Source organism: Talpa europaea (genome assembly GCF_964194135.1).
Source record: "Talpa europaea genome assembly, chromosome: 2".
NCBI classification, from domain to species: domain Eukaryota; kingdom Metazoa; phylum Chordata; class Mammalia; order Eulipotyphla; family Talpidae; genus Talpa; species Talpa europaea.
This window is the reverse complement of record NC_140068.1, coordinates 37,109,342-37,131,957: the sequence shown is the minus strand read 5'-3', so window position 1 is coordinate 37,131,957 and position 22,616 is coordinate 37,109,342. Positions and strand designations below refer to the sequence as shown.

Below are 22,616 nucleotides of genomic sequence, written 5' to 3'. Positions count from 1 at the left end.
GACAACACTGTATGACTTTATGAATGAATGGGAAAAAAGTTCTTTTGAGTTTCATTTGAAAAAAATTCTGTTTTGTTGATGACTGCTTTTTTTTAAGGCTTCCAAACTGTGGAAACATAATTTTATATTTGAAATAAAAATTTAGAGTTTCACCTGGCATTTTGTGGCTCCAGAGTGGTTGCTAATCAAAAATAGGAAAATTAATCATGAAAATTTTTTAAAATTGAAAAACTAGTTTAAGATAATTACAGGCAAAGCCTATTATTTTTAGTTTGTAGGATCAAGGGAAAAGTTAAAGTTTTTTTTTTTAAACTTTTATGGTTTTTATCTTTTTTTTATTTTAGATTTATTTATTAATTTATACAAGCATTGGGTACAGTCAGAAGTGCTGGAGGGTGAGAGAAATCAACAGAGCCAGAGCGGGGAGCAGAGCAGGCAGAAGGACCGAAGTACACTGCTGAGGGGAGCAGTGGGCGGCAGGAGAGGTCTGTGCGCCATGCGGGACCCTCCTATGGTGGCCGAAGAGCAGCCGGGGATTGAACCGGCGCCGCAGAGGCTGCAGGCAGCTTCGCAACCCAGCGCTCAACCGCTGCGCCATCGGGGAGGCCCTAAAGATGTTTTTTATGGTAAATTTCAAATTTGCCCCCAAAGAGAAAGGATACTGTTATGAATTCCTGTGTAGTCATTACACAGCATCATGTGGGGATGTCAGATAAAACCCATGCTGTACAAATAAATAAAGAAATAGAAATTGTGACCTGATTCACATAAGGGTGGAAAGAGGTTGGGGAAGTCTGTGAGTAGCTGATCTCTGTAGAGTAGAGCATTTTAGGGAGAGTATATGTGACAGTATGTGAGTGGGAAACTTTGACGGTGACTGGAAACGGAGCAAGAGACAAATTGTCGTGCACGGGATATTGGTTTTCATCCTATGACCATTTTAGGAAGATTGATCTGCTTTTCCTGTAGGGAAGGGATGATGTGGGAAGAGAGAAAACCAAGACACAATGGAGAGACTAACCAGGAGGCCAAGGCAGTGTAAATAGGTAAGAGTGAAACTTGAACTGGGTTGATGGTGAAGAAAATGGAAAAAGTAGAGATACTCAAGGTAGCTTTTGAAGTTAGTCATTATGCAATTTGCTAATGGAAAGGATGCAATTAATTTAATGAGAATGACAATTTCTGTAGAAAAAATTTTGTTGCTTGATAATTTGAGGATATCAGGGGATATTAGATTGTGGTTCATTTTTATCCCCCAAGTTTTTGGCACTTTTTGTGAATTTTTTAAAAAAAAACGATATACCTCATGCTTATGGTACTTGGCTGAAATACCAGGTATAACTTAACTCCCCTTGCCTGTCTCTCTTAGTCCCATCGGGGAACTAAGCAATGATAAAATCCCATAGACTGGGTGGTTTATAAACAGCAGAAATTTATTTCTTACCACTTTGGAGGCTGGGAAGTCCAAGGTCAAGTCATCAGGGTGATGTCTGCCAAGGCCCTGCTTCCTACATGATTGTCTTTTCGTTGTAATTACAGAAGGTGGCAAGGGTGACAGATCTCCATGGAGTCTTTTTTACTAGGCACTATTCCCATTTATGAGGGCTCTGTCCTCATGACCTAAACACTTCCCAAAGGCCCATCCCCGAATATCATCACATTGGGATTAGGTTTTAACATTAAGAATTTGGAGGGGACACAAATATTAGTCCATAGCACTGTCACTCAAAGTTCTTAACCTCTACCTGCTCCCCATTCCATCCTGTCTAGCCTTAATTTTCAGTATTATCCTATATATAATTTCTAATTTAATCAAGCTTTGTAGCCTCTCTACCATAGCAATTAAACATGAAAGTCTCAGTCACAAGTTTTCTATGAACTGATTCTCTTTTCTGTTATTATCCCAGTGTCTTTTTTGGGATTTGGTTTTGCCCTACTAACACTTTATTTTTTTTAAAGATTTCTTTATTTATGCATACAAGGGCTGGGGTACAGGTGAGAGGATTCACCAGAGCCAGAGCAGAAACAGAACAGGCAGACTGACTGAATTACACTGATGAGGGGAGCAGCAGGCAAGACAGGAGAGGTCTGCCACGCCGTGGATATCTCCTCAGTCAGCTGGGATCCACCTGGCTGTGAGGAGAGGCTGTGTCTGAAGAGGCTGTGTCTTGGAAGAAGTCAGAAGATATGAAATTTCTGGACCAATGACAAAACTGTATTAATTACAGCAGAGTAAACAGTAAGAGCAACATGTTTACTCTGATTCCCTTTGCTCTCTAATCCTACAAGATATCTACTTACAGGGTGGGTGCATTATTGGAGAGAACACAGAGCATCATAACTACCATTATAAAGGCAATAGTAATCAAGCTTATGCTTTGTCCAAGAAGATTATTTTACCTATCAAGGTTGCTGGCTGCAAATACATCCTTGAGAAATGCCCTGGGTTAAAAGCTGTCATGGTATTACATTCTTTGCCCACTATTAAGACATATAAAAGCATGAGAGACCCATGGAAGATATTCTCTCAGCACATATTTTCCATCTTTCAAGCCACATTTCAAACCATCTTTCCTCCTCAATATCTTTCCCAACTACATCAACCCACCGCAACTTCTTCCTTCTCTCAACCCTTACGACTTGATTATCTCAAATGCACTATAGCACTACATCATGTATCTCTTTGTAATTAAAACTATGTCTTTTCTCTTCCTAGCCTGATTTTATGCTTTCTGGAGGCTTGGGGAAAAAAATCTCATATTTGCCACAAAGCAAACAATAAAAATCATGAAACAAATGAAGATTAAATATTTTCTATATAGTTTATTAAGAAGAAAAATTTTAAAAGTATGACCAATGTTTTTCAAAATTTTAATTACAAGGTATGTAAACATAGATAATAAATCCATAATTTGGTGGCACAGACTGTTGAGCGCCGCACTGCAAAGCTGTCCTCAGCCTTTGCAGCGCAAGTTCTATCCTGGCCAGTTGGCGAGAATCCCACTTGGCCAGGCAGACCTCTCCTGTCTCACCCGCTGCTCCCCTCAGTAGTGTATTTCATCAGTCTGCCTGTTTGGTTCCCAGCTCTGTTGCTGGTGAATCCTCTCACCCTCCCACGCATCTGGCTTCAACCCCGGTTTTGAATAAAAATAAATCTCTAAAAAAAATAAATAAATCCATAGTCAGTGGCTCCATTTTGGCCAATGATATATCATTGAGAACTGAGACTTGAGGCCATATTTTATAAGTCAAGTGATTTGTTTTGTTATTTGTGCAATTTTTGTGTATGGCGCTCCATTTCAAAAAGGCAGATCATGCTATAAGAAAAACAATTATAAAAATATATTCATTTTTTCCCTATATACATAAAGAAACAAAATTTAAAGGACCAAAGTGATTTCTTTATCGTGCAGTACTAACCAACATCTTATGATATCAGTTTTCTAGAGAATTGTTTTGGAAAACAGTATTTACATTATCAGAGGCAGATGGAAAATCAACTGTTGTCTAGCTTACTTCTCAATATTCTTAAATCATGCTGTCTATTGAAAAAAAAGTAATAGACTCCAGTCTGAAACATGCTTAAGCTGTGGGGCAACTTGCTTCAATGACTGCAAGTAGATGGATTCATAGGGGATTCATTAAACCATAGTTAATTTCATGGAGACTAGATTATCATGTGTCTAGGTATCTTTAAAGATACTTGAAAGTGCTTGGAGAGAGGGCAGTGCATTACATCAAAAACAAATGTTTTTCCTCTAAAAATTCAAAGCAGTTCTAACTCTTTTCTCTGTTCCCAGTGCTGTTCAAGATTTCTTGATGAGACAACTGTTCCTATTATATTCATAGGCAATCTAAGACTAATGAGTCCACATTTTTTAAACTTTAAATCTGCTTGCCTCTATTCTTAAAAATAGAATGCCACAACTTTTCCAATTCTGTAAGCACATTAATTCCAACAAGAGGTCAACTTTCCTCATACATGTTTGATGAAACTCTCTGTAATAAATTTTATATTCTTAAATCTAATCCTTCATTCCAGGCACTCTGTATTTCCATTCTAATTAGAGCTCTAACACAATTTGTGCTTATTAAAAATACTGCTTGGTAAATATGATTGTTGTTGGTGAGAGACCACTAGAAAAGATACCTCTGGCCAAAATTATTGATTTGAAAGTATGTATTCAACCACACTAAAAACAAAAACAAAGGGATCTTTTTTAGTGGTATAAAGCAACTAGAAAGCAGGAGAGAGAGAAAAGGCAGCACAAGTTTTGGAAGTTGGAAAGCAGATGGTAAATGATAATTTTCCTGATATATCTGAGAAATATGAATCTCAAGCTAGAAGGAGGAAGAAGTAATATGATTTGAATCATGAAATCTATAAAAGATTCAGGATTAGTAGCACTAGTGTCTTCTGAAAAGGAGACTGGAGGATTGGTTGAAAACTTGTTTAAGAATTGGTTCCTCAAAACTCTATCCTTATTCCAAGTAATTGGCAATAGCTTCTTCCTACCCAGTACATAGATAAATAAATAAATATTTAAATGGGAGTTTTAAAATCTAAATGTAATTTTCCAAAAAGTTTTTGAATGAAAGGACATTAGGCATAGTTGAAGGCACGAAAAAATGTGAATTAGTTGACATATAAATAGTGAATTTTCATTTCTCCAGTCTTCTTACCCAATCTGACTTCTAGAATTCTACATTCAGACTATATCCTCTGAGCAGAATGTCAGAAGAGCCACAGCTAACAAATCTGACTGCCCAAGATAAGAGCTTTCAAAAAGAAACTGAAATAGAAGTTTAATAAATTGACATGTATTTATTTCAGTAAGTGTTCTGTATGTACTCTATTTTGTACTCTATGGGATTATTCTTTCATTTATGTATAGATAAATCTATAATAAATTATCAATAAAACTGAATCCATATCATTTATCCATTCATGTAGGTAAATTTAGATAATGCACATATTTTCAATTAAATAAATGTTAATCATAATTTAAGCAATGGTTTGTGACTCCAGTTGAAAAAATAAGAAGTTACAATAAATCCTTCCAAGTAGGAGAAAATCCTCACCGGATCGCCAATACTTGTCACCTTCCAAAGAGGCGCCTGCTGTTCTGCCTGCATCTGTTACATCAATGTACAGGGTTAGGGTAAGTGTTCTGCCGTGTTCTTACTGCTTCACTTTGTATTCTCAGCTTTTATTCCAACTTTTAAAACTACTTGTGTTCTTTGCTTTCCAGTGAGAGAACTGAGATGCAGGCAATTGTGAACTGTTTACACCAATATTCTTTAGATTGCCAAATTAATGAATATATTTTGTTATTTCTAGAAACATGCATTTCCTCATAGCACAATTTGTCAATGTTTCAAAGTTATATTGACTAATAGACTCAGCAGTGACTGTCCCTTCATGGTTTCCAAAATCTTAGGGTAGAAATACTTTTATCTTCTTTTTTTTTTTTAATCTTCTTCGAGGTCCTTGTTCTGCTCTGATAAAACAGATTAATAGAAGAAAAAAACAAATTTAATTTCTTCCATATGAAGGCCCCATATGTACAGGACCTAGAAAAGTGACCAGAGCATTTAATTTTGTACCTTTTAAGACAAAAAAATAATTGAGAGGGAAAGAAAGGTTGAAGATTACTGAGAAGCAGCAAAGTTTGTTCATACATGCTCTCAAGGCTAAATTTACACAACAAGTGTAAATAACCACTAGAAACAGAAAAAATAAATCAAATAAAAAGGCATCTTAGGATGAACTATGAAATATGTAGAATTCATGCTTGCTATCTTACAAGGAATTATTTGCATATGAAATCTCATGGACATGAGATTGCAAATGTGATTTATAAGCAAAGGGGAAAAAAAGAGTTTTGAACCCTAGTGCCCTGCTGGATTTCTGACAGGTTTATAGGCTTAACTTAGCAATTCAAAATGTGGCTATATATGTTTAGAGAGTATTAATTCCTCAACAAGTTGTGGCATCCAACATGCTATTCTTCACTTGTTCCGCCTGTATTTTTTCCCATCTAATTTTTTCAGAAATGTTATTCCTATTTCTGTCACACTGTCGCCTTTTAGTCTGTCTTGTAAGAATGTAACATCGGCAGCCAAATGGACCTAGAACAGAAAAAGAAAAAGAAAACAGGTTTTCGTCATTCAGATTTTCAAAAAAAAAAAAAATCTGAAAATTATTCTGTATCTTTTTTAAGTTTGATTTATCCTAAAAGCAGTGACAATTCTTATGGAATAATCAGAAAAAAATTGTCTGTGGGTGAGGGCCCCTTCTGCGGTGTGAGTCTGCAGAGAGAAGGGCAGTCAGGTCAGTCCCAACTTGGGGCAAGCAGAAAGATGTGAACCCATTTCTGTTCACTTTGCATTCCTCTCAAGAACACAGATTCCCAGTTCAAGGAGAGACTTGGCACTGTGTGCCTCACCAAGCAGAACTTCCAAGGATAAATGGATTCCTAACTAATGCTGTTCTAAGTCACTTGCTATAGATCATCCTGACATTACCTACATAACATCATCATGCATCTTAACATCATTTAGCAATCACTTAAGGCTTTGAGAGCTTGCCACAAGTATCAACTAAATAAATTATAAATATACAATCAAAGATTGAAATTATAGGCAGGAATATTTGCTATCCAGACTTCTCTTCCACTCTAAAGCAGTTCACATTTCCCAGACATTGAAGTACTCTTAGGGCTTATTCTCTATTCATTAAAATGTGTTCACATGAGAGCAGCATGGTATTGCTAACTGACCCTCCACAGAGTATTTGTTCACCTACTTGGAGGCTTTTGGATTAAAAAGAAAAATAAGCAAAAGAACCTAGTAAAAGCAAATAAATGAAAATGCCTCCATTTAGTAGCCAATCAACTAGTGTTTACTGACTCTTACCTGACTGACTCCTCTTTCCTACTAAGAATTCCTTCACTAACCAGTCTGGATACGTGAAATCATAGATCTTGCTATTCCAAATTAACTGACTCACACAAGGTGCAAAAATCATGCCTTGATGATGCCCATCAACAATGAAAAGGATGTAGACTGAGTTTTGAAATACAAAAGCTAAACTTTTTTTTCACATTTTACTTTACCCTTCTTTTCTTTTTTTTAAACTGTTTATTTTTTTAAACATGCTGATTTTGGGGGTATTTTTTTATTTTAACATTTATCATTTTTTTTACCTTTTTTTAGATAATATTTGCTTTACCTCACCCCCTCAGATTGATCCCCCTAGAATTTCCTTCCCCAAGGCACCCATGTACCATCACCCACAGTCCCCTGTGCTCCTCACTCCCTCCCTCTCACCCCTCTCCCTCTTCCTCCCCTGCAGTATGTCTCTGGTTTATAATTGTCTGTTTTTGCTTTGTTGTGGTTTGTACTGTTATTATTTTTTTTACACTGATGTCTTATTTGGTTCCCCTATATTCCTGCTACAAGTGAAACCATCTGATATTTTTCTTTTTCCTTCTGCCTTATTTCACTGAGCATAATTCCTTCTAGCTCCATCCACCTTGCTGTGAATGGTATGGGTTTATCTGTTTTGATTGCTGAATAATATTCCGTTGTGTATTTGTACCACATCTTCTTGATCCAGTCATCTATTTTTGGGCATTTGGGTTGTTTCCAGGTTTTACCTATTGTAAATAGTGCTGCAATAAACATAGGTGTACAGGTGCTCTTTTGAATCACTGTTTTTGTGTCCTTTAGGTAGATCGCTAGTAGTGAAATTGCCGGATCGTATGGTAGCTCCATTTTTAGTAGAATGAGGAACTTCCAGACAGCTTTCCAGAGTGGCTGGACCAGTTTGCACTCCCAAACAATGTAGGAGAGTTCCTTTTTCACTGCATCCTCACCAACATTTGTTGTTGCAACAGCTAAATTTGTCCTCACTTCCTTCTCTCCCCCAAGAAGATCTTGTCTTTGTTAATATTTGACAGAAATCGAATAATGAGGAGGCTACTTTGAAGTTATTTGGATCCTTGGGGTCTACATGAGGTATGAATCCTATTTATCATTCAATGTATTTAATCACCTGTTATCCATGAAAGCTAGATAATTTCTCATCTTATTTTTGACTTGGTTTTATATTCAGCCCATGAAACCCATAAGATCCCAGAACTTTCTCCTTTCCCTTTCTTGATTTCATTACCACTGATTGTAGGGCAAGTCTAAAAAAATATAGTAGGTTAAAAGCATGGAAGATCCATGTGAACAATACAGTATTTCCATTGTTTTACTCTTTTGGATTGCCTATTGTTATATCCTTCTCCTGATTGTCACCAATAGTTTAAAATACAACATATCCCTCATTATTGAGTAGGTCAACTCATATCTAGTGTTGGCTACCACCTGGTCCACCATTTTTCATAGTAAAGTTTCCAGAAAAATGAGACTTTGCTGACTATTACCTTTCCTTGAACAGATTGTTTTCTTCTTTCTCCCTCTCACTTTGCCAATATAGTTTTTTTTAAAAAAAGATTTATTTATTTATACAAGCACTGGGTACAGTCAGAAGCGCAGGAGGGTGAGAGAATTCACCAGAGCCAGAGCAGGGAGCAGAACAGGCAGAAGGACCAAAGTACACTGCTGAGGGGAGCAGCGGGCGGCAGGAGAGGCCTGCGCTCCATTGCCAATATAGTTTTAACCAAGGTCCTTCCAGACCTTTTGGCTTCTAAATGCTGTGGAATTTTTCATTAACAGCCCTGCAATTTGGAATTCCAGTCCCGAAAGAAACTAAAACTACAACTGAAACTTTCAGACAATGTCTTAATAAAAACAGAGCCTGTAAAAGTAAAGTGAGATGTGTGTTTAAAAAGAAAGAAAGGTACTAAGAATCGATATTTTAAAGGTCCTGAAAGTAAAGTAAAAAGTGTTAACACAAGTGTTAAAGGTGTTAAAGAGGGAGGAAAAGAAATTGTTAGAAAGCAAAAGAAAGTGTTAAAAGTAAAAAAGCAAAAGAAAGAGTTAACAGTCTGAGAGAAGGATCTTAAAAAAATTTTTTTTATGTGCTTCAATGACTAACTACAAACTGTAAAAGGACAAGTCATTCTAGCAATTTACTTCATTAGTTCCAGAGGTTAGACATGGTCTTGAACACCTACATTGACAGGGGGGAGACCAGGCAGGCTGAGGAAAAGAAAGGGAGAAGGACAAGAGAAGGGCCCAGTGTATATGGCAGCTGCCATTGCTGGTACCCCGCCAGCTGAGACTCACCTGAGGCCTCTTGCATCCCAGGCATTTGGGACCTCAACATATTCATGGGCTGCCCCTGCTTCCACCGCCAGCAACTGGGACACCTCAGCCACGAGTGTCTGCAGAAGCCACCCCCCACCCCGGCCATGCCCTCAGTGCCATCGCACAGGCCACTGAAAGAAGGACTGTTCCAGTCTCTGAAAGAAGGGGGTGTCAGCCCAAACCACAGGCCAAAATGGGAGGACAGTCTTGACTATCAGCTGCCTCTGACTGTGAACAACCAGGTACAGGAAAAGAAAATGTTTTCTGAAGAAGCCCAGAGTTGAGAAAAGCCTCGGGTGACCCTAAAAGTGGCAGGCAAAAAAGAATCACCTTCTTGGTGAATAAGGGGCCACTTACTTTGCCATGCTGCAATTCTTTAGACTAGGTTTCTTTGCCACACTGGATAATGCCAGGTGACTGACTGTAGTTTCTCTTGCACACACTAAAACCCCTAAAAAACTGTCTTCAAAGGCTGCACCCTGAAATCTGTGCCTCCATAGATCTGTGCCACCATAGGTATGGTGGAATAAAAATTAAAAGGGGGGAAATGAAATGGAAAATGTAAGACTGATCTGTTGATTAGCTGAAGTTGGCACATAACCTGTAGACTGAAAGTTTCAGGGAACAACTGATAAGTGCTATCAAGGCCATACCTGATTCATGCATCCCAGCTGATTGTATCCCTTGCTTTTGACAGACAATAAATATCCTGTTGTCTGATTGCTTGGGGCTCAGACTTGGAGAGAAATCTCCTCTGGGCTTGTTGGTATAAAGCCCACTGGTGTAAATAAAGAGCTTCCCTCCTCCTCTCTGAGTGCTGCCTGCTTTCCTAATGACAATCTGCCATAATAATATCTTCACTCTCGCATGTGTTAGACACTTCAACTCCAGGGGTTTTCAAGTTGAATTCCTTGCTTTATCTCTCCCCATGTATTCTTGCTGTTTTTTTTTTTTTCTTGGTGAATGACACCACCAGCCCTATATATTGCTCAGAATCTTAATGATTCTTGAAACTTTTTCTCAATCAACTGATAACCTAGTCTTATCTGTTCTACCTTCTTAATTCAAATTTGCCTTCACTATTCCCACTGTCAAGGTTTTATTCCGGTTTTACCTGAGGTTGCCATTATTAGCTTCTAAAGTGTTCTTCCCTTTCCTCCAGCATTGTCCCCTCTTGTATACTTTTTACTTTGTTGAAAAGGGATAAAATTTCTAAAGCACAAATTTCAGAATATTATTCCCATTTGTAAACTAGTTCAGCTACTTTCTATATAAAAGTCCATTTTCTAAAGCTTATCCTATAACCCCCTTCTTTTTAAATCAGACCTCTGTAAAGAATGTGTATCTCCTTTTTCATTACATTTCCTCTCTCAATCTACATGGAAGTCACACTGACTTAATCCAAGAAACATTTCTGCATGACACATTTCTTTTGTGCCTTTGGGACTTGTGGTTCCTTTTACCTGGACTATTATTTCCCCCTGCTCCCTTTAACCTAAGACCTTCATCTAATTCCTATTTATTCTTCAAATACCAGCTCATAGTTTCTTTAGAAAGTCTTTCCTACTCCCCTCTTCCAAACCTAGGTCCTCCCATAAACTTTAATCACACTTCTTTATACATTCAATTGGATATAAAATTCTTGAAGAGCTGTAATGGTGTCTTGCTCATCTTTCTAGTTCACTGCCTGACTATGAGCAGATGTTAATTGACTTAGTGAAATCAATGAAGAATTCAGGTGTGGCAGCCAGCCTCCAAAGTGGTCTATAATCATTCCTGCCTCCTGTTATGTCCTTAGCAGTCCCCTTCACAGTGCACCAAGGTTTACCTATGTGGTAAAGAACTTCACAAATGCTCTAGGCGACTGCCAAAAAAGTATTAAGGCCAAGTTAGTGAGCTTGGAATTAGAGTCTCCAGTGTCAGTCAAGTCTTCAGACACTATAGGCCTGACCAACAACTAGACTGTGTTCTTACTTAGCTATGAAACAGCCACACCCTGCTAAGTTGTTCCCAGGTTTCTGACCCTTAGAAATTGTACAAGGTGATAAATCCTTTTGAAAATCTTTTTGTGAAGAAGCATTGTTTTATATAATTATGTAAATTTCAGCTGCATAGCATATACTTTCACATCTTAATGAAAAACACAGAAAACCTCAGGAATTTAAGTGTCATCTTTGCACAGAGGCCATGTTAATCTTCCTTGGTTTCTTCCCAATTTAGGATATGTACTGCTGAGGTCAGCACTAAATGTTTGTTGTTTCAAGCTGCTATATTTTGAGGTAAACAAAGTATGAATACACAGGCAAAATGAAACAAGTGCTTTACCATTTCCAGGCCACCTCTGATAATCCCACAGAGTAAATTGCAGTAGCACAGAGAAGATCGCCCAGCAGGGAGCTCTTCCACAAACTCTATCAGAGGGTTCTTGTCTAGAATCAGGGAAAATTCATTTCTGCTGGAATTGTTACACGTCACAGTTGGTGTAATTCCCAAGTACATCTTGAAAGCAACCTAATAAAGAGGGAAAAAATTAAAAAATTAAAACTTGGTATAGAACAGACATCTCTTAGCAAGGTATCAAAATACCCTGTTCCAGACCATACATCACAATGATTAAGCAGGTGACATCGTTGTCAAGAAGTTTGGGTTCACACCCAGCTTTGAAATTGACTGACCCTGTAACTTTTTGCAAGTTTTAAACTTTATAAATTTAATTTGGACCAGCTGAAGGGACTTGTTTTTGCTGGAAAAATATGGTTTATAAAACAGAGTTAAGACAGTACTTCCAAAAAATCTTTTTCAAAAGTAAATATCTTTTAGGAGGTTAAGAAACTAAAATACTGGGCCTCCTTGGTGGTGCAGGCGGTTGAACGCAGTGCTATGAAGCTGTCTGCAGCCTCTGCATTGCCAGTTCCATCCCCGCCGGTCTTGGAGATACCCACATGGTGAGCAGACCTCTCCTGTCTCGCCTGCTGTTCCCCTCAGCAGTGTATTTCATCGGTCTGCCTGTTCTGTTCCCCGCTCTGTCTCTGGTGAATCCTCTCACCCTCCCAAACATCTGGCCTCTACCCCAGTTCTTGTTTAAATAAATAAATATTTAAAAGAAATTAAAATATTATTAATCATCAATATACCAGCATGATAATTGTTATATGGGCCCAGCAAAAAGTAGGATCCTGAATTAGAAGGGTCTTGGGCCCCAAAAGGGTGGTGGAAGAGCAGAGGATGGCATGGGAAGATTAGATGTGAAAGGAGTTGTGTGACCAAGGATGACAATCCTTGCCTCTGAGAAGGCTAATGGTGGGAAGTACATATATGAATCTAAGTAACTTCTGAAAAAGTTTATTGGTTTACAAAATAGTAATGGAGGAAAACCAAGAGGCCATTTTTCATACTCCCAGTTTTGTACATTAATAAACTGGGATGAATAAAAGTAAAATGACAAGACTTGGCTCTTCTGTAACTTAGTTTCTTAGCCCTTTAGTACAAGGTATTTGCTTCTTACATAATAAGTAGGCCTGGAATTTGAAGTGTATGAATGAATATTGTCAGTTTAATATTTTGTCATCTTTCAATTCCCTTAATTAATTTAATTTTAAAAGTTAAAAGTAGCATAAGAAAGAAATGGAAACAGTTTCTTTAAATTATTTATAAGCATAAAAGGTCCATCAATCATTTACTTATCCATTCAATAGGTACTGCCTGTCCTGGCACACAGTAGGAGTTCAATAATGATTTGAAGAGCAAATTATTGAATGAGTATTCATTCTGTTTAGGCCCAGAAAAGTTCCTATTTTCAAAGAGCTCATAATATAAAAAGGATAACAGATACTAAACAAGTAAGTGCATGGTATAAGTCCTGCGAGTATAACGTTTAGAAATGTATTAGGAAGTAATACTGGAAATATTCATAAGGAAGAAACTTCTACCCAGTTCGTGGAGATTGAATAAGAGTTTGCCAGATGGACAAAGTGGAATGTAGGTTATTCTGAGTAGAGGGCACATTCATGGGCATGAAATACCATGATGAGGGTTCTGGAGAGGTTAGCATCAATCAACTTGTGGTCAGCACAGAGATAAGACAGTATGAGTAGGCTAAAGTAGAACTGAAATTCTATTTCTGAGGGATTTCCTTTTCACCAGCACAGAGGGTAGATTTAGGGTTGAGAGTGGGGTGGGCATGAGGTAAAAGGCTGAGCTACCAACCAAGAGGCTGCTGTGATATAGCCTAGGAGAGGAATGCAGGGGACTTTTTCCATTTTGTCTTTTACCCAAAACTAAAACCCTCCCTAAACTTTTCCATATAAATTTCATATAACTCAAATTCTAAAATTTGTTCAAGTCTCTGACACTAGCCAGTTTAAAAAGATAAAATATGTATCTTCCAGATCCTAAGCAGCAAGAGAACAAAAAAATTAAAATCATGAAACTTGAAGCTAAGAGACATTATTTGGCTCCCCATCAGTTGGCTGAAATACAGTTCTGCTAATGTTGATTCATCTGACTGGAAAATTCCTAGGCTATTTTTTGTATGAGTGAGATTTGACTGTGATGCTCAATCTAAACCACATGGAAATGGCATGAAAATGGAGCCTGTGTACGTTGATTTTACTCTAATTCTCAGTGTGTGGGTTCTCATTTCATAGCCTGATATCCGCCAGTAGGAGGCATTATCTGAACATGGTTGGGAAATCCTCATTCCTAGGGAATGACATTGTCTCCTTATCTGGCTGAATTCAGTCTGAGGAGGACTGTTGTTTCTAATGAAGACAGAGCTCCACCCTCGGCTGCTGCCACAGCTGCTCTGCTAATAAATAAGGGCAAAGCATTTCCCCTTTGTGTGTCTTCAACATGGATGCTTTTCAAGGGATTATAAAATTCTTCGTTAACCAGAAAACTATTATTGGCTACAGCTTCATGGCTCTGCTGACCGTGGGAAGTGAGCGTCTCTTTTCACTTGTGGCTTTTAAGTGTCCCTGCAGCACTGAGAATACAGTCTACGGGCTGGTTTTCCTTTTGGCTCCTGCCTGGGTGTTACTGATCTTAGGATTCTTTGTGAACAACAGGTCGTGGAAACTCTTCACAGGCTGCTGTGTGAATCCCAGGAAAATGTTCCCCAGAGGCCACAACTGCCACTTCTTCTACGTCCTTGGCCAGATCATTCTGAGTTCATTGGTGGCTCCAATGATGTGGCTTTCTGTGGCTTTGCTCAATGGGACTTTTTATGAATGTGCCATGAGTGGGACAAAAAGTGAAAGACTCCTGGAACTGATTTGCAAGGGGAAGCCCAAAGAATGCTGGGAAGAACTTAACAAAGTATCTTGTGGTAAAACCAGCATGACAACCTCGGACAACGAAGAACTGAAACTGTCCCTGCAAGCCCAGTCTCAGGTAAGAAAGGACAAATCTGCATTTTTTTTTTCCCCCCTGTGTAAGCCTGAACTAATCTTTCTGTACTCCTTTCAGTCAAGGCTAAAATCCTGTTAGGACATTTTGAAACAATGGAAATGAGAAAATAATTCAGAGTTAAAGACAATCCCAGGAAAAGCTCTTTAGAAGTTGGATGGCTCAGTAAGTTTGCTAATTGGATTGTCTTTTCCATTTCCGAAAAGAAAATATCCTCTGGGTTATGCATTCATAAATACTTAAGTACTTTAAAACAATCTCTCTGGATTGACTTTGTAAATAATTCATGACACTAACTCATAACTGAGTGTTAATGGCAGAACTGTAATTAGAAATGAATGACTTCTATCAATTATTTTTTTTTTTCCAAACTGGCTTCTAGGAAAACATGCACGTAGCATTCATCTATTTAAACATAGTTCAACCAAATGAGCTAATACTTTTCAAAGTTGCATGTAATATAATTAGCGGTGTGATTCCTTTGCATTATTTCTGGCAACTACTATCTCATTGTATAAACATTGCCAAGATTGAAAAGAATTTCGCAAACAAAGTAAGAATTGGCAGTCTTTAAATAACCTTCTGTGAAAAGCGACCATATTCTCTAGGGAAGTTATGTCCTGTGCTATTTGTGCTGTGCAGCTAAAGAAGTTCTTATATTACTTTAAAAGCTTGAGATTTGAGGCATTGTTTTATTTAACAGAGGGAAATAATGGATTTACCTAATTGACACAGGGAAGTAGCTTGTCATCCTCCCACGTAAGTGAGCCCAAATCCAGATGTGAAACCTTGCCCTGGCCTCAGGAAAAGACTGAATTCCTACCTGGGAGTAGTAGGAGTTGCAGTCCCCAAGCCATAACAAATGCTAAGAGTAGATAAACACAGATGCACAATTTGTTACAAATGCTCTTTGTTTCAGGATAAATGCACTGAAAATAGTATAAAAATTTTTTTCAACAAGGACTTGTCTTTACCACAATGCATGAAGGCAAAGTCTGTTTTTAAAATCATACATTCGAAAACTGGTTGGCAGTCTAATCATATACTTTTCCTAAACCTATGAGCCTAAAAAGCCTAAGTCTTTTGTTTAATGCACAAAGTAAATCTTAGATAAAAACATGCCAGGCTCCCAAAAGTCTTCCTTTTTTTTTGTTGAAGGAAGGTATTAATTACAACTGATATGACACAATGAGTAATTTATGAATTGTGTCCTTAGGCATCAGGCTCCATTCAATTACCGCCAGATCCAAATACTTATCAGTGTGTGAGCTTTTCTTCTCTAAACACAGGTATAAGGAAATCACGTACATCCTGTCATAGCTGAGCCTGGGCACACTGAGAATGATCTAGGGCTGATTCTTAGAGGAAGGTGCATGAGGGATGCAGACAAAGGGAGCTGTATCAATAGCAATTACTGACCGAAGCGGTTCAGACAGGCAGAAACAACATACAATCCAGACTAACAGCTGAGTGTGTAGGTGGGGGTGGAAAATGTGGCCCATTCCTGGGTGGGGCAGAGAAATAAGAAATCCAGCTGGATGACGCTCCATTCTTCAGGAAGGTAGAGTGGCGTGGTGGCCACAGCTCAACCTTGGCGTTGGCTAGCCTCGGATTTGAATACTGACTCTACCACTTACCAGTTATGAGACCTGGGGTCGGTGGTTTGAGACCCTATCCCCACCCACATGCTCCAGTTTCCTTATAAGACCTACCTTGGAGGTTTGCTGGAAGGTGGAGAGAAAATGGACATAAATGAGCCTATAACTGCTGGCACACAGTAAGTTTCCTAAATTAATTAGAAAAATGCCAGGGCTTGAAGGAGGAGACTCATACAGAACGGGGCACTATTGAGGACTGGGTGGGAGCATCCGTCATGTCAATGAAACCCCAGGTAGCCTCAATTGGGAAAGAAAAAGGGGGCTCAGTGGTCAGCACTCAGGTGAGAACAAGTTGACACTAATGTCATGCAATGATGGGGATGGGCACTTTTGAAGATGACCACTTTATAACTCGAGCAGAATTGACTCAGATAATGAAATGGCCTTCAGATGGCTCAGCTGTGGGGAAAGAGGAAGGCAGAAGATGAAGACGAAGATATGAGGTAGCTAACCACAAGTGATTCAAAGTAAATACTAGGACTTTCACATGACAGTAGTCATGCCTCATTCATTAATCATGATGATGGAAAGATACTATAGTTCAGCAAGAATGTTATATAAATGTATATACATTTGAAAAATAACAGCATATGATATTAGCAAACACTGAATGCACAGGTATGTTTATATTACTTCATTTTAATTCCCCAATTTACCCTCTCAGGTGGGTAACCCCTATTTTATAATTGAGGAAACTGAGGCACGGAGAATATCCATAGTGAGGGGAAAGCTGAGATTTAAACCCAAGTAGTCCCAATCCAAAGGTGGCATTCATGCAGAATCTGAGACCCTTCTCAATGACAGCGGGTCTGAGGCAGAGTTTGGGACTACTGGTTTGAAGAGTTGGAGCTCAGTTACAGTCTGAATAGGTTCATTTGCTGATTATCATTTCTATTTTCAAAAAGGCACATCTATTGAGAAATATTAAGAGTCACTTAACTAAAATGCCAAGAGAAACATTGACAGAAATCTGTTACTTCTTCAAATATGAAATTAATTCCAAATGTGAAAAAAATATAATTAGAACAACAAAGAACAACAAAGTTTAGAAGATAATTTAAGCTAATTAGAATTCTGCTTTTAAAATTCAGGGGGCGGGGAACTTTCCCCCTGAGCTGAAACAGTTCATATTGAGAGAGGAATTAATTTTTTTCCAATTACCAAAATTCAGAATCAATAATCTTGAAAGTTTGAAATGATCCTCATTTTTTCCTAGCTTTTGTCCAGGCTTTAAATTCTCATAGTTTCAGTTTCTTTGTTTTAGCCTGCCTCACTTTATCATTGATAATGAGGAATGATATATTTTCTCCGAGAAGGCTGCTGTTCTCTGCACAAAACGTAACATGAGAAAAAAACCAGTCACTAGCCGTAAATGCATTTATCAACGCCTGAAGACATCTGGCTTAGGGGACTAGTCACTTGCTCAATTACCACATTATTCATGCACAGAATTCATCCTTCTAATAATGAATTCTATTGGTTTTTCTGATTCTTGGATAATCTATACTTACTGCTCTTTATCGCCTGCCTCCCTTCTAGTTATTTTTTTTTAAACATAATGACTTTTTTTTTTAAAGACTTATTTATTTATACAAGCACTGGGTACAGTCAGAAGCACGGGAGGGTGAGAGAATTCACCAGAGCCAGAGCGGGGAACAGAGCAGGCAGACCGATGAAATACACTGCTGAGAGGAGCAGCGGGCACGGCAGGAGAGGTCTGTTGAGGACTGGGTGGGAGCATCCGTCATGTCAATGAAACCCCAGGTAGCCTCAATTGGGAAAGAACAAGGGGGCTCAGTGGTCAGCACTCAGGTGAGAACAAGTTGACACTAATGTCATGCAATGATGGGGATGGGCACTTTTGAAGATGACCACTTTATAACTCGAGCAGAATTGACTCAGATAATGAAATAGCCTTCAGACCCTTGCTGGCTGCCGGGGATCGAACTGGCACTGCAGAGGCTGTGGGCAGCTTTGCAGCCCAGCGCTCAACCACTGCGCTACCAGGGGAGGCCCCCTTCTAGTTATTCTTTACATATCATTAATGGTGCATAGGAGAATAGAGATTAGCTAAATCTTAAAATTATTCTTGATTGTTAAAGTATTACTAAAAATTAAAATGACTAATTCAGCAGAGGCATGGCAGTGACTGTGGTATTATGTAGTCATGCACTCCCCAGTAACACTATTCCAGGTCCCTGAGAGGTTCTTTGCTTTTACATGTCCTGAATTTTGTTTCTTTCTAAGATTCTAGGGTGGTTCCTGATTTGTTCAGCATCTTTCTTTTCTCTGCTCACCACTTGTTATGCTCGCTGTCGATCTAAAGTTAGCTACCTTCAGCTAAACTTTTGGAAGACGTATGCGCAAAAGGAGAAGGAGCAGTTGGAAGATACCATTCTGGACTATGCCAACAAGCTGAGTGAAAGAAACCTGAAGTGCTTTTTTGAAAACAAGAGACCAGATGTCTTTCCCATGCCCACTTTTGCAGCCTGGGAGGCTGCTTCACAACTGCATTCTTTCCACCAAGGCCCGCAGTACTACAGCACTCTCCATAAGGTGGTAGAAGATGGGCTGGACCATCACCCCGAGAATGATGAGACCACAATGGTTCTTGTGGGTAGTGCCCACAGTGTATAGCTTGCCCACCAGCGTGACTCACTGCATCAAGGGATACTCTCATTCTGACATCTGCCTCCTGCATTGACAGAAACCTGAGATCTCTGGGCTTTTTTACATTTGGTTTTCTTTATAAGACAATAAAGATCTCAGCTTTGCAACTCCCGTGCACAGACAGTGCCAGGATATACTCAAAGATGCCACTTAATGGGTCAAGGATGGTAACAAAGGTGTTCTTCATTGATTAAGGCTGGGAGTTAGCCCCTTAAATTCTATGATTTTATGATTCCACAATGAGACTCATGCAAGAGAAACTGCCGCTCTAAATAATGATTATGCTTCAGGGCAGAAGTGGGCTTGTGAGTGAGCAAGGCATTCTGAACACAGACTGCCACACACAGTGCAATTTTCATTGTAGTCAGTAAATCTATCCTCTCTCCTTTCCAGGATGTATGAAATTTACTCCTTTGGAATCTGAAGACATTAGTTCTCAAAAATAACACACTGGCAGCATATGGTGTCTACACCTCAGAGCTCTTTATGTCTCCTCTGTCCTCTGTGCATTGAAAGTACACCCCGCTGGGCAGTGCTGTATCGTGGCTTGTGTGGCTTTAGGCACATTTGTCTTTGTGGACCCCATTCCACTCTAAACAAACTCTGAGATTTATGGTAGTGTCAATATAAAGACAGATAACATATATTAAAAAATTTTTTCAACCTAAAAGTTCACTTATTTCCTTCTGATTTTAAAAGAAGTTAGCAACACTTTTGACAGTCCCTACAATTACTGTGGACCCAAGACACAGCGCCTGGGGTGCTGAAGGGGTAAGTTATTCCTGACTAGAGGTCTGGGGAAATTGTTCAAAGCAGTTTTGGTGTATAACTATTTTTGCAATTTTATATTCATCAGAAATACTGCAAACTTTGCACTCAACTACGTCATATATATACGTGTTAGTTTAACCATATATGTGTATGCATATGCATATTTACATATACATCTATATAAAAATATTTCAATTCCCTCAAAATGCTGAATGGAATGATGCTCAAGTATGAAGCACCAGGTACCTTATATAATAGGGAATACTCTCCTCATTTGAGAATCCTGGGGATTGACCAGGATTGCAAAATTGGAGAATATGTTCCAGAATTTATTCTTGGAAATGTATAGGTGAAGAGTCAGGGGTGTTTGTGTGTGTGTGTGTGTATGTGTGTGTGCATGTGTGAGAGACAGGGACAAAGACAGAGAGACAGGGAAAGAGAAAGCAGGTGGGAGAGTAAGAGGTGGGAGCTATGAGGTTGCAATCTTGGGTTTAAACATGTGTGACAAATGTTAATAATTGTCCCCTCTAATAAGCCCCAATTTGACATGTTTGCCAGTTTCTTTGATGAAATTTTAAGTAATCAAGGGATGTCAGTAATGTAGAGGTAGTAAGAGATGTTAACCATGGGTTTTCTTGAGCCAGTATAAGCTTTCAAAGGTGTATATATACATATATATATATATATATATGTATGTATACACACACATATATATTTTACATAGTTTTTCATTTTTGTACAATGCATGCATTTTCATCTTGATTATCGTTCCCGTAAAATTCCCACCACCCATTCACCAGTGAACTATCACCATGGTCCCTTGTGCTCTTCCCACCCTTGTTTTGATCCTACAGCTCCCCACCTGCAGTATGTTTCCGGTTTATAGTTACCTACTGATTTTGATTTTTACTTCATTATAATTAATTTTTTTCCTGATCGCTTATTTGGATCCTGTACAATCCTGCTGTAAGTGAGACCATGAGGTATTTTTCTTTTTCTTTCTGCCTTATTTCATTGAGCATGAGCCCCTCGAGTTCCATCCATGTTTCAAAGGTTTTTAAGACTAGCAGTTTGTCACATTTTGTCAAATTTTTGGTTTTATTTTGCTTTTACATTGATTCTAGTGCAAATAACTTTGTTTCATCTTTGCTCCATCTGGCTTTCACTTTAATAAAGCCTAACATCGATGTGGGCCTGCTAATCCTAAGAGGCCTGTTTGGCCACCATTTTGTTACCTACAGTTCTAATTCCTAAGCAAGGTCAGAAGGGCCCGGCCAATTAAGTATAGGAGCCCAAACCTGCAAAGTGCCTTTCAAGTCATTCAAGAGCACAAAGCTGGATCACCCTGGGAAGGCTATGCATCACAGAGGCATGACCAGGAACGCCTGGGGGTGCTGAGCACCAGACATATAACAAGGGACCCCAGAAGCTGATTAGTGGAAAGCCTAGTTGATAAGATTGAAACCATGGCTGAGGAAATAGGGCTTGATCTCAATTACAATACCGAGTCATCAAGCAGATGAGAAGTGCCTAGAGAGCAGACTTACATCCTGATAGTATAGATTTCAGCACATTTTCTAGTTACATTCTTCACCTTTTCCTTTTTTCCTCTTTCCCCTTACAACTGATGCTGTAAGATTATTCTATCAACAAAAAGGCCAGGATCTTGCTTTTCTGGGGCATGAAATGGGCATGCGTAAGTGGGTGCACCTGTGCGAAGAGAGTAAGCATGTCAGGGTGGTGTCACAGAGCACCTGCGGCATAGTCCAGTGGAGAATGGGCGGAATGCACCAGAGAGCTCAGAGATTCCCCAGGGGCTGGGCCTGCTAACCTCCCGGCCCCCCTGCCTGCCTTGAACCCGATTACTTCACTACAAATGGCATAGAAAGATCATTAAAAGCCTGAAAAAGCCACTGAGGACTCCTGGAATCTCCTTTGCCCGCTCTGCCCGACTGCCTGCCTGCACTACAAATGGCACAGATGGCAGGACAGGTCATTGCAGACATGTGTGGAGCCCTCTGAAGACCTCGGGAGGGACTGAGGGGTGACAGGCGATGAGTATGTAGTGCTCAGGGACTGGCCTCCTCCTCGAGGGCGCCTCCTGAGTCCCCACTGCAGAGGGAGAGGACTCTGCACACAGAGGGGAGGCATTGAAAGGACATGGTGCCTGCTCAGAGGCAGGGCTGGGGGTTGAGTGTTCCCTTTCAGCTCTGCAAGTGGAGTCAAGTGCAATGCTGGAGGCACCATGGCAGCACAGGTGGTAACCAGAGTCCAGGAGCTGCAGGAAGAACTAGAGATGCTGCTGGAGCACAGGAGGTGGACAAGGTCCAGGAGCTTCGGGACAAGGAAGCAGACTCATCAGAGATGAAAGAAGCTCATGATTTGTCATTCGTAGTTTGCCCAGTGCTGATGCAAGGAAAAGGCTGATGGATTTGGACTGACAATTCCGCCAGAAGGTAGGAGACCTTTGGTTGTTGATATTATGTCTATGTGACACTGGGGATGGAAGGGGTCATTTGTACACACAGAATCAAGGGGTGGCCAGTGGGCCTCCATGGCCTAAAGCAGCCTTGTGTGAGGTTCTCTGCAGCCAGGCAGAGGAGATATATCAAAAAGCCAACTTAGATAAGGCAAAAAAGCTGGTGCTAAGGTCAGGAAGCTCTGAGCTGATGTTAGGCAAAGGATGTTAATGAAGGCAGGTGAACCTCTTAAAATCACCTGTGAGTGATGCCCTGTTCACTTTCAAATAAGGGTCAGGTGCTGAGGAACCTTTCCTCTGGGGACAGTGGGGAAAATGGCTTGTGGAAACCAGAGAGAGGCCACATAAGGAATGTGTTATCCATAGGCCCC

General features: G+C 39.5%; 2 protein-coding genes across 2 annotated transcripts in view; one reads left to right on the top strand and one right to left on the bottom strand.

Moving 5' to 3' along the window:
* Positions 1 to 6,012: 6,012 nt before the first annotated feature.
* TRAPPC3L (trafficking protein particle complex subunit 3L) overlaps positions 6,013 to 22,616 on the bottom strand; it is a gene marked incomplete at both ends in the record, with an annotated part of 41,070 nt that continues 24,466 nt past the window's right edge. The window contains 2 exons of the mRNA XM_084227702.1: positions 6,013 to 6,132; positions 11,587 to 11,772. Coding sequence (XP_084083828.1) covers positions 6,013 to 6,132; positions 11,587 to 11,772 — 306 coding nt within the window. The remainder of the gene's footprint in view (positions 6,133 to 11,586; positions 11,773 to 22,616) is intronic.
* On the top strand, positions 14,081 to 18,962 carry CALHM5 (calcium homeostasis modulator family member 5; the record flags this gene model as incomplete). Its single annotated transcript, XM_084228578.1, has 2 exons — positions 14,081 to 14,652; positions 18,573 to 18,962. The coding sequence occupies exons 1-2, from the start codon at positions 14,113 to 14,115 to the stop codon at positions 18,960 to 18,962; spliced, it is 930 nt and encodes a 309-aa protein (XP_084084704.1). The 5' UTR covers positions 14,081 to 14,112.